This window comes from Lagopus leucura, unplaced genomic scaffold, assembly GCF_019238085.1.
Source record: "Lagopus leucura isolate 7727_CA_CO unplaced genomic scaffold, USGS_WTPT01 Super-Scaffold_100043, whole genome shotgun sequence".
In the NCBI taxonomy this organism is placed as follows: domain Eukaryota; kingdom Metazoa; phylum Chordata; class Aves; order Galliformes; family Phasianidae; genus Lagopus; species Lagopus leucura.
The window spans coordinates 3,310,589-3,323,957 of record NW_024962290.1 but is presented as its reverse complement, the minus strand read 5'-3'; the positions used below and the strand labels follow the sequence as shown (position 1 = coordinate 3,323,957).

General features: G+C 50.5%; 2 protein-coding genes across 7 annotated transcripts in view; one reads left to right on the top strand and one right to left on the bottom strand.

The window, feature by feature from the left end:
* The window catches only part of CNTN2 (contactin 2), a 22,764-nt gene extending 19,662 nt beyond the window's left edge, over window positions 1-3,102 (top strand). Inside the window, 6 exon segments of the mRNA XM_042884163.1 lie at window positions 36-151; window positions 344-530; window positions 1,062-1,174; window positions 1,257-1,379; window positions 1,381-1,426; window positions 1,906-3,102. Coding sequence (XP_042740097.1) covers window positions 36-151; window positions 344-530; window positions 1,062-1,174; window positions 1,257-1,379; window positions 1,381-1,426; window positions 1,906-2,015 — 695 coding nt within the window. The 3' untranslated portion in view covers window positions 2,016-3,102.
* On the bottom strand, window positions 2,243-13,369 carry TMEM81 (transmembrane protein 81). 6 transcript variants are annotated; one of them, XM_042884208.1, is made up of 5 exons: window positions 9,079-13,369; window positions 8,398-8,558; window positions 5,860-5,973; window positions 2,730-2,864; window positions 2,243-2,585 (listed from the first exon to the last, which is right to left on the bottom strand). In XM_042884208.1, the coding sequence occupies exon 1, from the start codon at window positions 12,298-12,300 to the stop codon at window positions 11,482-11,484; it is 819 nt and encodes a 272-aa protein (XP_042740142.1). In that variant the 5' UTR covers window positions 12,301-13,369; the 3' UTR covers window positions 2,243-2,585; window positions 2,730-2,864; window positions 5,860-5,973; window positions 8,398-8,558; window positions 9,079-11,481. The 6 variants fall into 6 exon arrangements, with proteins under 6 accessions (XP_042740142.1, XP_042740140.1, XP_042740141.1 ...); XM_042884206.1 differs by having other exon boundaries at window positions 5,860-8,558; window positions 9,079-10,016; window positions 11,170-13,369; XM_042884207.1 differs by having other exon boundaries at window positions 5,860-8,558; window positions 9,079-11,285; window positions 11,406-13,369.

Sequence of the window (13,369 nt, the reverse complement as noted above, 5' to 3'; positions counted from 1 at the left end):
AAAAGCATTTTATCCCTTTTTCTCGTCTTTTGCAGAACCAAAAGTGGCTCCATTCAGAGTTACAGCCAAAGCTGTTCTGTCCTCAGAAATGGATGTGTCCTGGGAGCCAGTGGAGCAGGGAGACATGACTGGCGTGCTGCTGGGTTACGAGGTACGAGCCCATCGTGGGAACAAGGGAGAATCACTCAAGCTGTAAAAAACCTCCAAGATCACCAAGTCCAACCACCAACCCATCCTCACCTTGCTCACCAACCTGTGTCCCAAGTGCCGAGGGGCGTCCAACACTGTTCTTGAATGGAAATTCGCAGATACTTCTTTCCTTACTGAACCCTTTTCTATTCAGATCCGGTACTGGAAGGATGGCGATAAAGAGGAGGCAGCTGACAGAGTGAGAACAGCAGGGTTGGTCACATCGGCTCACGTCACAGGCCTAAATCCCAACACGAAATACCACGTCTCAGTGCGAGCCTACAACCGTGCTGGAGCTGGGCCCCCCAGCCCCTCCACCAACATCACAACCATAAAGCCACGTGAGTGAGCTCTGACCGCCTCCATTACACGGTGCTGCCTCCTGTGCACCCCTAGCGAGCAGCTGGCCAATCAGCTTGCACCTCTCAGTGCCCTAAAGCCATCCCAAATAGTCAATAAAACAGCTCCCTGCGTTTGCTAGGATCAGCCCTGCTCACCATAGAATCATGCAGTCATTGAATTGTAAAGGTTAGGAAAGACCTCAAAGATCCCCTAGCCCAACCATCAACCCATCCCCACCATGCCCACCAACCACATCCCCGAGTGCCACATCTACATGTCATGAAGAAATACTCTGAGCCTCAAAGGGGGAATGCCATTTGTTACAAATAGCACCAGGGGAAAACAGTTTTTTCCTCCTTCTCTCCTTCAAAAATGTTGTAATGCTCTCTGGGATGCCTTCCATTAAACCAACAAGGTGGTCCCACAGCTCTGTTCATGAATCAGAGAGGCTCAAGAGATGAGTGCAACCAGCACAGCCCCTGCACCAGCCCCTGGCTCGCTGAATCTCTGTCTCCTTTTTTATCTCTTAGCACCAAGGAGGCCACCAGGCAACATCTCCTGGACTCTGACTGGGTCTACAGTCACCATCAAGTGGGACCCAGTGGTGGCACAGGCAGATGAGTCTGCAGTTACAGGGTACAAGGTACAGGCAAGCATGCTGAGAGCCTTCTGTTACACTAAGGAAGCCACAGGGAACGTAAACTCAAACCTGCTTCTTCCAACAGATGCTTTACAGGCAGGATTCCCACTCTGCTCCCACGCTGTACCTGGCGAGCAAGAGTCGGATCGACATCCCAGTGCCTGAGGACTTCACTCATGCCTTCGTACAGATCCGGGTGACGGGGCCTGGGGGGGGATGGGATCCCAGCAGAAGTCCACATCCTCCGAAATAGTGGTACGTCTGCACCCTGGGTATAAATGCTCATCTTCAGGGTGCTTCCCAGAATGCTGCAAAACAATAGATCCATTTCCAGGAATACTTGCTGTCGTGTTCTTTGACTCGGTCACCAAACTCTCCGCAGCCCCTCTTAGCAACTCTTCAGCTTAAACCAAACCCAGCTTTACCACCTGAAGCTGAAACCCTTCGTCCCCTGACTCCCATCCAAATTATATTCACTGTGTGAGATCCTGACTTCATTTAGAGCCCCCAGTAGGAGCCCCACCCCCCAGTTCCTTGATTCAGTGCATGAATGCTCAAATCCCACCTCCAAATTCTTGTTTCAAACACAACCATTTCTGGGAGGCTCACCTGTGCCATGCACAGCAGGAGCACACAGAACCCCACAGCCAACACTGCACCATCAATATCTCTGCAAGAAACCTTTGTGCCCATGCAGCACCACAGCTGCCCCTTCCTTGCTCCCTTTCTTCCAGGGACCAGTATGATGGTGGAAGACTCCGTGACGAGGCCGGTGCCGCACGCTGCCATCATCACCACCAACTCCCTGGCCATGGTGGCCCTGATCCGGTACCTGGAGCTCTAATGGGGCCAGCAAAGTTGAGATGTGGGACATCCCTCCTCCCAGGGCAGCAGGAACTGCTCAATGTCTGGTGCTGCACCTCCATGTTTGGACCGCAGCAGTGTTACAGAGAGGGATTTGCTAACATTATCTGAAGGGAGGAAGAAAGAAACAGCTTTTTTTTGTTGTCGTTCCTTTGGAAGAGTATGAGACCGCATACAAGACGTGGGTCTGCAACCAATCAACTTTTTTTTTTTAAGGAGTACAGCAAAGAAGAATTCTACCCAAATTCTGACAGCCGACTGCCCCGTTCACCACACTGAGAAGGTTTTCTGCCTTACGAAGCCATGTACTACAATAACCAGACTGCTAAACTTGACTTTTTTTAAAATATGTACAGTGTATTTGGGGGAGGGGGAAGGGAATCTGGGGACTGAGGACTTCCAAGTGATGGGCACGTTCCACACCGACCCCAACCACAGCCATCTCTACGGAGCGATGGGCCACGATTCACTTCCCCAAAATAAGAGCCAAATTCCACAGCAACGAGCCCAAGGAGACAAAGCCACAAGAGACACCACTCTCTGCTTCATCCTGAAGGAGATGGGTGGACACAAGAGTTTAGCTTGTGAACATCTTCTGTTTCTTTTTTTATGACACTGGTGTTAACTCGCAGCCTCGTGTTTGTAACAGCTGCCATGCTGTGAGGTGCAATGTTTGATGTGATCCATATCCCACCTGGTCCGCGGTGTTCTTGTTCTGTTGTTTGCTTCTTTGTTGTCTGGGGAGGGGTAAGAGAAAATCCACCCGTTTGGAGAGAGATCCTCCTGATGCAGAAGGCTTGGAGATACTTCATTTCAAGGCGGAGAGGACCTGAAAGAAGGAAGAGAAAGGAACACCAAGACCTGGAGACTTCACAAAGCTGAGGCAACAAGGAGGATCTGGAACGGGGCATTCATCCCCAGTCCCAGATTTGGGGACGTATGATGGATCCTCAGTGTGCTTGGCCAATGTACATAGGGCTGACACCCCAACGTGGGGATGTCCAGCCGCCCCACTGATTGAAATGGTTGGGAAGAGCTGCCACCTATTAAAAATTCTGCATCTCCCAGTAAAGCAATGAAATGATTCACCTTCCTCGCTGGTGCAATGGGAAGGGACTGGCAAGCAGCTCCTATGCTAGATGCCAATTCCTTACCCCAGCTAATCATTTTAAAACTAACATGTCCTTGGCCTTAGTGAGCATTAAAGAGATTACATGCATAAATCCCTGCCCTCCCGGAGGAGTGAGGCCTGCTGCACATCCACAGCTTCCCATTACCAGTTTGTCGCATCTGGAAGCAAGAAGGTAACAGGTCCCACGGTGCTTAGGGAGCAGGAGAAATGCTTGAGGGAACAGGCAGGGGAAAACAAACATCACAAAACTAATAACATTTAAAGGGCAGCTAAAGCAAAAAAAAGAAAGGGCTCTTTGGTTTCCCTTGAATAAAAACTAAAAAGTAAAAAGCAATGCAGATCCCACTGGTGCGTGGCAGGCAGTGATGGAGGGACCCCCCCTCGCTCTGCAGCTCTCCATGGATTAACCCTCCATCCCTGCAGCAGATCCCAGCAGTTCCTTCAGGAGGACAACAACGCCTAAATATAAATTCCTATTTTTATACCAGATAAGTTCTTGAAGACTTTTAAATATTTCTATTCAGGTTTGTAACCCTTTTTTTTTTTGTTGTTCTTTTTTTTTTTTTTTCCTTTGGCAGAATGTTTTCTCTTGTTACATCAGTGTTTTTGTCACCATCTCCATATCTCCATCCACCTCGCTGGGCCTTGGGCCTTTCTCCCATGGAAGGATGAGAGGTGAATGAGGAATTCAGTGTTAGGTCAAAACAAAGAAGATCAGGGCTTGGTCACAGGCAGTCTGATCGATGCAGAGTGGAGGAGGCAAAAACGTGGCTGCACCTACTGAGCTTGGAAGCACTGATGAACCATTCCCTGCAGCTCTGCAGAGTCTGGGAGAGGAGCAAATGGGAGAAGGATGACATGAAGTGCCCAAAAGGGACCATTGGACTGAGGTGCAGCAGCTGGAGGAGCCCAGGTTGGGTCCTGCTGTGCTCTGCAGCGTGGGATGGAGCTGAAACTCTCCTCCTGAAGACACCCACTGAGCAACATGGGGGGAAAAGCAGAACAGTGGGGCGCAGGCTTGGCTCTGACCCGATGTCCATCCCAGCATTGGGCACAGATGTTACATGAGAACCCAACCAGCAGAGCTGGAGCAGCTGCTCAGCACAGGCACAGCTCTGTGCCTCCAAGAGGTGCGTGCACAGCTGCAGAGCAACTGACTGTGCTTGGTTAGACCGCCTGCATGCTGGATGAACTGTCACAAGTGAGCAGAGCAAAGCAAAGCAAAGCAAAGCAAAGCCCCACTGCCACACGCAGGGGCTGAGGCTGTGCACCAGCCTGTCCCCGACTCAAACAGCCTCAGCAGATGCTTCCAGATGTGTCCAGCAACAACAGTGGCTGTGAACACTTGACTTAACTTCACAGGATGGTGATTTCCAGCACAGTGAAAAAAGCATTTAAATGCGGTAGTGCCACTGGGTGCTAAATAGCTGCCACCTGCAGCAATCCCTGGGAAGGTTTGTACATTCTCCATGTATTTATGGGTTGAAGTAGAACACAGGCACAGTTTATATCAGTGAAAAACTTCATGGTTGGATTTCAAATGTTCTGGCTGGCACTGCTCCGCATTGCAAACGGCCTGAATATACTCTGCCATGTAAAATTCATGGGACAGTATTTCCTAAAGCCCTTAAGTGACAAGTAGGTCCCCTTGATAGCTAAATGTTCGCTATTTGAATTCAAGTTATGCCTCATTTTTGAAAAGATAAATCACGAGCACACACACACAGCTTCATCAGGATGCATTGTAACCAAAACGCTGCTCCGTTTCTGCAACGTTTTAAGGACTACACACAGAAGCAAAGAAGTGTGACCAAGAGATGGCCATAGCCACTGCTCTAACCCCAGATGTGATGCAGGTTCCAGACCCCAGCAGTTTCCCCACCCTGGGAAGTGAGGCAAGTGGTGCCTTTGCATGTTCCAGGCAGTCTGCAACATCTGTGCACTCACACTGCTGGGGCTGATTCAGAGCAGAGCAGCTTTCAGCAAGGCTGGGACCCCGTTGCCCCCAGCCCTGCACTGTCACCCAGCACTGCTCACACCAGTGCTCCCCAAAGCACCATCACAAAGAAGCCCTGAAAAGTGCATGCAGTCAGCCATGTGCCCACCAGGCACTGGGGGTGACCTGGGGCAAAGATAGGGGCACACTGGAAGGCGTTGCAGCACACGCAGGGATGCAGGCTGGGTGCAGAGCAGGGCGAGCAGTGAGGATTCCCCACCTGCAGCACCCACAGAGGCCAAAGGCAGAGCAGAGGGCTTCCAGAGGCACTGGCTGTGTTACAGCAAGGGCTGCCTTTTTGGGGGCAGCCCATTTTCCCCTTGAATTTCTCAGGGGGCTTTGGGACGCACAGTGATGTGCACACACACCTATTCCTTTAGCAAGGCGCACCCGAGGCAGTACCCAATTAAATTCTATCCAAGCTATAAAATAAACCCACACGTAAAGCCCAACCAAAGCCCTCAGCAGGAGGGAAAGATGTGGGAGAAACCTCCTGTGAGAGCACTCAGAGCTTCTGAAGTGCAGCACGGGGCCTAAAGGGTGCTGTGAGCTGGGGGAGAACACAGAAGATTTCAGCATCTTAACACGAGGTCACTGGATTTGCACTGTTGCATTAAGCTGCAAATCAATTTCCTGTCTCATTAACAATCCCTCACGTGTAATTGCTGTGAGCATTTACTTTAGGAATTGACTTACAGGGACGAGTTAAGCGCCCGGGTTTTGTTCCAATGCTGTTATGGCTCAGCGAGGGAAGTCATCCAATTTCACAGGGTCCTTCTTCTTAGCAGCGCCACCAATGCCACGAGGATGCTGGAAGGGATAAGCAACGAAGGTGAAAAGCTTTGGGTCTCCCAGGCGAACAGCTCTGATATATTCACATCTAACATGCAACAGCCTACCTGGTCGTACTGAAGTTACAGATGGAACGTTGCGTTTCTGATTTTTAGGAGGTCTGGACCAAACTCAGCACTCAGCCAGGTGGGTTTGGATGAGGAATGGCTCAGTTACAGCAGGAATGATTCAACACTGATCCCAAATGGGAGACGTTCCCATCCTTCACCCAAGGAAGGCAGCTGAGTAACGAATCCCATTCATAATGGGGTAAAGAATGGGATGGCATCCCATCCATAAAGCCTGGAGTCCTGAATCCTGCCTGCTCCAAACCTACAGAGCTGTTCCCCACCACACCAACCATCAGCTGGGAATATTTTCATCCAGCCTCACTGCACCCAGGCAGCTTTCTTCTCAACAACTTGCTTGTAGACTATTTTTTTAAGGAAAACAAATGGGGAGCAGTGTAAGCATACTGTATTTACTGTAATTATGGTTATTTATTGGCTACAGTAGCACGCAGTTCTTAAATAAAGATCTTTAGAGACAACTGCTGGAGCCTGGAATGCTTCTGGAAGGGCAACGAGCACTGGGAGCACTCAGCATCCCCCCAGCCCTGCACTGCCAATGGCACCCACAGACAGAACACCCAGCAGAACTCAGCAGAAGTTAATTAGGACACAGTAAGCTCTGGTTCTACCCCACAGACAGCGATATCTGATGGGAAGAGGAGGGGCTGCCCTCAGGGCGAGGAATTGCAGGTGTCTGTTGGGGTTCTGCTTAGATCTGTTAATTTAATGCGCTTTTCCTGGCTGGTGTTCTGATGGCAAGCAAGTAATGCTAGAAAACTCAAGTAAGAAATTTCACGTGGCTCATTAGCAAAAAGGGTAATTGATTTTTAGGATAGCTTGCCAAAAAACCTTCATCGTCCATCGCAGCATTTAAACCCTGACTGGAGTTCTTCCAGGAAGGATATCCCTGAGACCAGCCATGAGCCAGCAGGCTCGTGAAGGTTCACTTCCATTACAGAAAATAATTTGCACCGTGGCAGGAAGCACGGCATGAAATCACCTGCTCTGCGCTCTGTTGGATTAATCCATCTCCCTCCTTCCTTTTGGCCTTAAATAAAACCTGTTTGCTTCCCTCCACCTGCAGGATGGACTCCAAGGGACGGAGCAGCGGTGTGTGGCACAGCTCTGTGGTTGTGCTGGAGTCAGAGTGGGCAGCGAGATGGGGGCTGAGCAGCAGTGGCCACAGGAAACATCACCCAGACCTTCCTGCTGCACTCGCTCACGTTCAGTTGTGCTTAAGCACTTCTGTTCCCACCAAGCTGAACTCCACATCAGCTCACCAAAAGAACGTGCTTTGGGATGGAAGCAAAAAGGGTCACTTTTGGGAAAGTGCTGGGAAAAACCCAGCTGCTCTTGAAGCTGGCCTGTAAGCTTCCAGCTCCAATGAGTTTGGATGGTGCAGTGCGTGGGGAGGGGAGGGATGGACGGGTAAGGATGGAGGGGGAGGGATAGACTCCTTTTCCAAGGAGCCCCCACTGCCCACGGGTGGAGGGATGAGTTTATCTGGCAGCCATACAACACACTGAGCCCTTAGTGTGGCTTAGGGGCAGGATGAGGTCCCAGAGCCCAGCTCAGCTGTGTTCAGCCCATGGCAAGCTGTGGCCCCTCTGCCCCACACTGTGCAGGGCCGCAGGTGAGCCCGCTCCTCCCCACAGCCCCTTAATGAGCTCAGGGACTGCAGCAGCAGAGGGGCTTTGTAAGGTGGGGGGGAAGCATAATTAAAGCACGCAGCAGGGAGCAGCCAGCACAGAGATGGATCGCCCCCAGTGCATTTCTGCTTTCTCAAGTGCCATCATTAACGGCACACAGACACCAAGGGGAAATTGGTGGCCATGGTGAATCCCATTCAAACCTTGGAATCAGACTAAGCACACCTGACTCAACGTCTTCTAATGCAGAGTTAACCAACACGCCCCTGCTTAGGATTAGCACTGCAACAGTGGGTTTGTTTTTCTCTATTTCACCTGAGATAATACACGAACCCAAAAACCCATCAGTGTTCAGCGTGCTTCAGCAAAAGACACCGCTTTGTTCACACGCTCCAAAGCTCCACGTTGCTATCACAAGAGACAGGCAACAAGTGAACAAATGTCTGCAGGGTGTCACTGCCAAAAAAAGCTGGGAGAAATGGCAGGGGAGGGAACAAGCGGAATATCTACAGCTTCCAGTGCAGCTGTGCTGGGAGGAAGGCAGCAAAAGGAAAGGGGAGAGCAAACTGGATTTCTTCAAAGCATTCTTCCATGTGTGGGGAAGGAGGGGGATGCATTATGCAGGTGGTAACTGTGCACTCGTGTGCATTTCGTAGCCACAAGCAATGCATGTCACACCTTACCTGCTAAAAGCCTCTCCTGGAGGTATGCAGGCATCTGAGCTGAGCCCCATTGCTGAGCACTGCATTGCTGCTGCATTTGCAAGCCCAGTTGTTGCTCCCACCGAACCACATCCACTGTTATGTTGCAAAACCCTCCGCAATACCGGGCTAGGAAAGCTGTTCTACAAAACCAATGGCTATTGAAGAAAATTGCCACATTTCCAGGCACTCCCTCCATCCTGCTTGAGGTTTAAGGGATGCCTGCAGCAAACGAGATGGTAACAAATGAGCCAAAGGGGGGGAGAGCAGCAGTGAGGGAAGGCAGAGTGCTGGGAAAGGGAGAAGAAGAAGGCAACAGCCTGTGAGCTGCACTGCTCAATGCACCCCAGCAGACTGTGGGACTGAGCAAAAGAATTAACACAGATCAGCGTGCAGAGGATGGCAGAGCCAGGCTGGGTGTAAGAGCAGCATATGGGGGTTGTTTTCCTCTTAGCTACCATTCAAATTCCAGCAGTTAAGGCAATCTAGTTATTCAATTTAGATAAGCTTCAGTAGCTAACAGCAATTTAAACAGCTGCCTGTGCCTCACCATTCTGTTATTGCCTCCTTCTATCCAAGTGCTAATGCCATTAGCAAATTGACTTCCTCCCTCACACAATCTGTTTGGCTTTAGCATGTGCAATTCTAATTGCTTCCTAATACCTGGGCCCAGCAGCAGGCTGCAGAAGTTTGTGCCGCAGAGAGCCTCAGTGTGAGGAGGGGTGTGCAGGCAGCCCCTCTTCAGCCCCCTCCTCTGGGTGAGACAGAGGAACAACTGCTGAAATGGAGGAGAAAGAAGCTGAGGCACAAATTAACAGCAAAAAGACACGGTTTTTTTTCTGCAGTGCAGAACAGTTACACGGGAGAGAAGAGGCAGACTCAAAGCACGCAGGGAAAGCAGCATTTCAAACGGCAGCCAAAGGCCCCGTTCTGCCCTTCCTGGTGCTGGTGCCACGCTGTCCATCACTGCCTTCCATCTTAAAACATTAAAAGAACCATATTCAGCTTCCCTGCTCCGGGCAACTGCCTCCCCTTGGCAAGAAGAGGGAGCAGACCATCAAAAGATGAAGGACTCCTTTGGCTCCCACTTTGACCTCCTCATCAGCACTGAGGAAACGGATGCTCCTGGACCTTTCATGTCATCTTTCTGCATTTCTAAAACCCGGCAGCCCACAGGAAACAAGCTCTATATTTGCATTACAAAGTGTGAGGGGACTCCTCCAGATGGGACTGCTTCTTTGTGGGTTTTAACCACCAGCTCCCGAGGAAGCATCTGCCTGTTCCTGCTATTCAGAGGGTCCTCCAGCCCCAGACAGGACCAGAGGAGGTCTCACCCCATGCAGAATGGAGCCTCCTCACTCCTGTGGTGTGTATCTATAGCACACAGAGCTCAATTTCTTCACATTCAGAAGCAAAATGAGCTCTGAAAGTCTGCTGCATGCATATCCCAGGATGTGGGGCACTCACCATCAAAAAAGCCACAGCCAGGAGAGGTCTGGGTGGGATGAACGCAGCCGGCACGCAGTGGGTTCCTCGAGGTGTCCTAAATGTGGGTGTGCACTGCTCTGTGTCAGTGCTGCTGCTTGGAAAGAGGAGATTCCCTGCGGGTGAGAGGATGAGGTGACAAGAGAGAACCAAGATCTGGGTCTCCCCTGCTTGCATTTTGCTCAGGGGTGGAGAAAGTGTGGGCAGAAAGCCGAGCTGACCCCCCTCGCCCTGCCCAGAGGCAGCGTGCCCTGCTGTGTGTTTCAGTCGATGAGAAATCTGTTGTTAAGAACAGTTAGCCTAAAGCAGGGCTCAACAGGGCAGCTCAGCAGTAAATCAGCGCAAAGCAGGGAGCCAGTCAACAAATGCACACCCAGGGGAAACTTCCAGCGCTGCAGGACGGCCCCCTTCACCTCCACCAACCTCTGCCCGTGGCTGTGAGCAGCGAATTCTTCCCTCAGAACCCAGCAAACAACCCACAGAGAATCCAAGGCTGGTAACAGGCTCAGCTCCTCACTCAAACACAGACAACCCCACGGCCTGCAGATCATTATTCAGATATACCCATTACCCACTTAATTGGACATGAAGATTCAGCTCGCTACGTTTTGGTCTGATGTTGTTTTCTTTCAATAGGATGTTCTGCAAATAAAGTGTCTGCTTGTATATTCAGCTCTTTCTACATTAAAGCGTTATTTTTCTGGTCTGAAGAAAAAATATAATAGTATGCTTTGATCTAAATAGCAGAGCTCCATCATTACTTTCCCCGGAATTGGATGCCTGGTGCATTCCTGTACTTCAGTTCACGGGGAAAAAAAAGGAAACAGAGCGAGTAAATAGAGTTGTTTACTGTAAAATAAAGACAGAAACCAGAGAGAGAAGGCACTTAATAAGTCCCTCTGCGGATTCTGCTACCAATGGGGAAACAATGCTCCCTACAGTGCTGCTGCATGCTTTGTACTTATTAGTCACCAGGAAAACGAGCCACAGGCCTGCTGAACTCTTCCCTCTCCTCCTCCTTTAAAGATTTTAGGAGTGAGCTCAGCTCTGAGTCGTGATTAAAACCACCCCGTTACGCTCCTTGAGCTGCAGTGCTCAGATTGAAGATGTGCTTGTGCTGCCTAATGCTCCCTGCCTCGCTGTTCTGAACTACAAAGGGAAGAGTGGAAGCTTCCAACTACTGCTGATGATGCTTCAGCTTTCTGAAGTGGGAGACAAACAAACACAACAGGCAGGGAGCTCAGCTCCTCCCAGATCCCCAAAACAGACCTTGGGGTCTGCTGGGAAGGACCACAGAGACCCAGCAGGGACCCAGCTGCAGCATCTTCACTTCTCTGCACCTCTTTTGCTCCAGCTACCGACCTCAGGGATCTGTGTCACAAAACCTGGGCAAGGGAGAAGAAATTCAAGAGGATGAGGGAGAAACAGGATCCCAAGTTCTGAGCTGCAAAACAAAACAAAAACACCCCAAACTCTCCAACCCAACCAAGAGAATAACTGCAAACCTCATTGTGAAACAGAGCACCAATACTGATGTTGATCTACTTGTGACAATAAGCGAGACAGAGACAAGAAATCGCACTAGAACTGAGTCTGATTCTCTGCAGCTCTGCTTCTCAACTTCTCCTGCAAGCAGCGGAGAGCCAGGCTCACCACGACGACCCCTACCAGCCCAGTTCCAAGCCCTATCAAGGATCTATGAAAGGATTTTCTTTGCCAAAAGTACAGCTTCTCCTCCACGTCTACAAGGGTGCTGTTGGCTTCGATTCCTTCCTCGTTCCTGACTGCCAGCTTCTGCTCTCGAGTCAAGGATTTGCCAAAGTCCAGGTCCACCAAGTCATTTCGGATCACCCTGAGCCCAAAGTAGATCCTCTTGATGACCCTGAACGTCTTCAACACGCGCACGTCGCAGCGGTACGTCCCAGCATCAGATTCCTTGGTTGGGGAAAAGGCAACGGCGAAACCCGGGTTTCTGAAAGGTGCAAACAAAACATCATTCATGGTGATGAGACCCGGGGCGAGTTTCCACGTACAGCTGTACCCTCTGACGCCCAAATCGATGACGTCTGTGGTCAGGCAGCTGAGCACCAGGGGTTTGCCCATGGGGACGGTGAGGTGCAGCAAACCGCAGCCCCACGTGGTGGTGCAGTGCGAGCGGCGCGTGGTGCAGTTCTTCCTCTCCCCTGCTGCTGTGATCTCACACATTTCCTCCACTTGGAGGCCCAGGCCGCAGGTGACGCTGCACGACGTGGCGTTCACTGCAACGTGAGCCTCTGCTGACTGCAGCTCTGGTGGGATGGTCACTTTAGGAAAGGAAGCTGCCCCCAGCCGGAGGCAGAAAACCCAAGGCAGCATCACGCCAAGGATGCAGCCGCTCCCCAAGGTCTTCGTGGCGGCCATCGGATGTGGCACCGTGTAAATTCAGCAGTCAGAACAACTTCTGGTCCATCTTCAAACAGAAATCTCACCAGCATCCCCCAGCGAGGCAGGTTTGAAGCTTGACACTGCCAGGGAAGGGGCAGAACATCACTGTGTGGGTCAGAACCGATGAGGAGTTCCAGTTCCCAGGCAGCAGAACGTTTAAACCCACTGTATCCCAGCAACTGGGATCTGCTTGACTATTTATTAAGTCCTCCTTTCTACTCCTTGACATTTCCATGCCATTTCAGATGAATTTCCACGCTGCTGTTCCAGTTCAATCTTCCCAGCAAACTATAAAACAATACATCTTAATTACTGGAACCTCTAAAACAGTGTTGCTTAGCACAAAGAAATCATGACACGCATAGCAGCTGTATGGCTCTGCTCTGTAGACACTTATCCTAAAATCTGAAGTCCTCCCCAAAGGACCAAGATGATGAGAACAAGATTTTGACATCCAGAGATCAGTGGTGAGCAGGGCTGCGTCACTGGCACCCATCATTGTCCAAGATGGCACCCAGTGGTTCTGCATGGGTTGGAAAGCAGATGCAGATGGGATTCAAGAGCACCAACCCCACTGCATCCCGAAAGAACAAAGCAATGAGAAAAGCTCTCCATGATCAAGTTGTTTCTTTCTGATGGTGTAACAGAGCTATGGTCAAACCAGGTCAATAACCAGATTGTCTGAACGATGGACTGCAGAAAGGATTTAGAATGCCACGTTCTTCACTGGCTTGGCTAATGAATATCCAAGTTTCTCTTCCCAATAGCCCTTAATTTATTAAAAGCAAAAACAAAATGGCTTCTGAGGTGGAGAACGGCCACAAACGCAGTCAGCTCCTGCAGAGATGCTCTCTGCACCCAGCACTCTTCGTGTTCAGTTCCCTTCAGCACTTCTCAGGGTTCCTACACTGCACTCAGGTCTTCCTTCCGTGGGGGATTTCAGTAAAGACACCACCAACCAAATGCCACACTGCAGAAAAGCCAAGAATAGCAATAAAACCAGCCATGACACACCGGCTGTGGTGAAGGCACACGTTTGCACCAG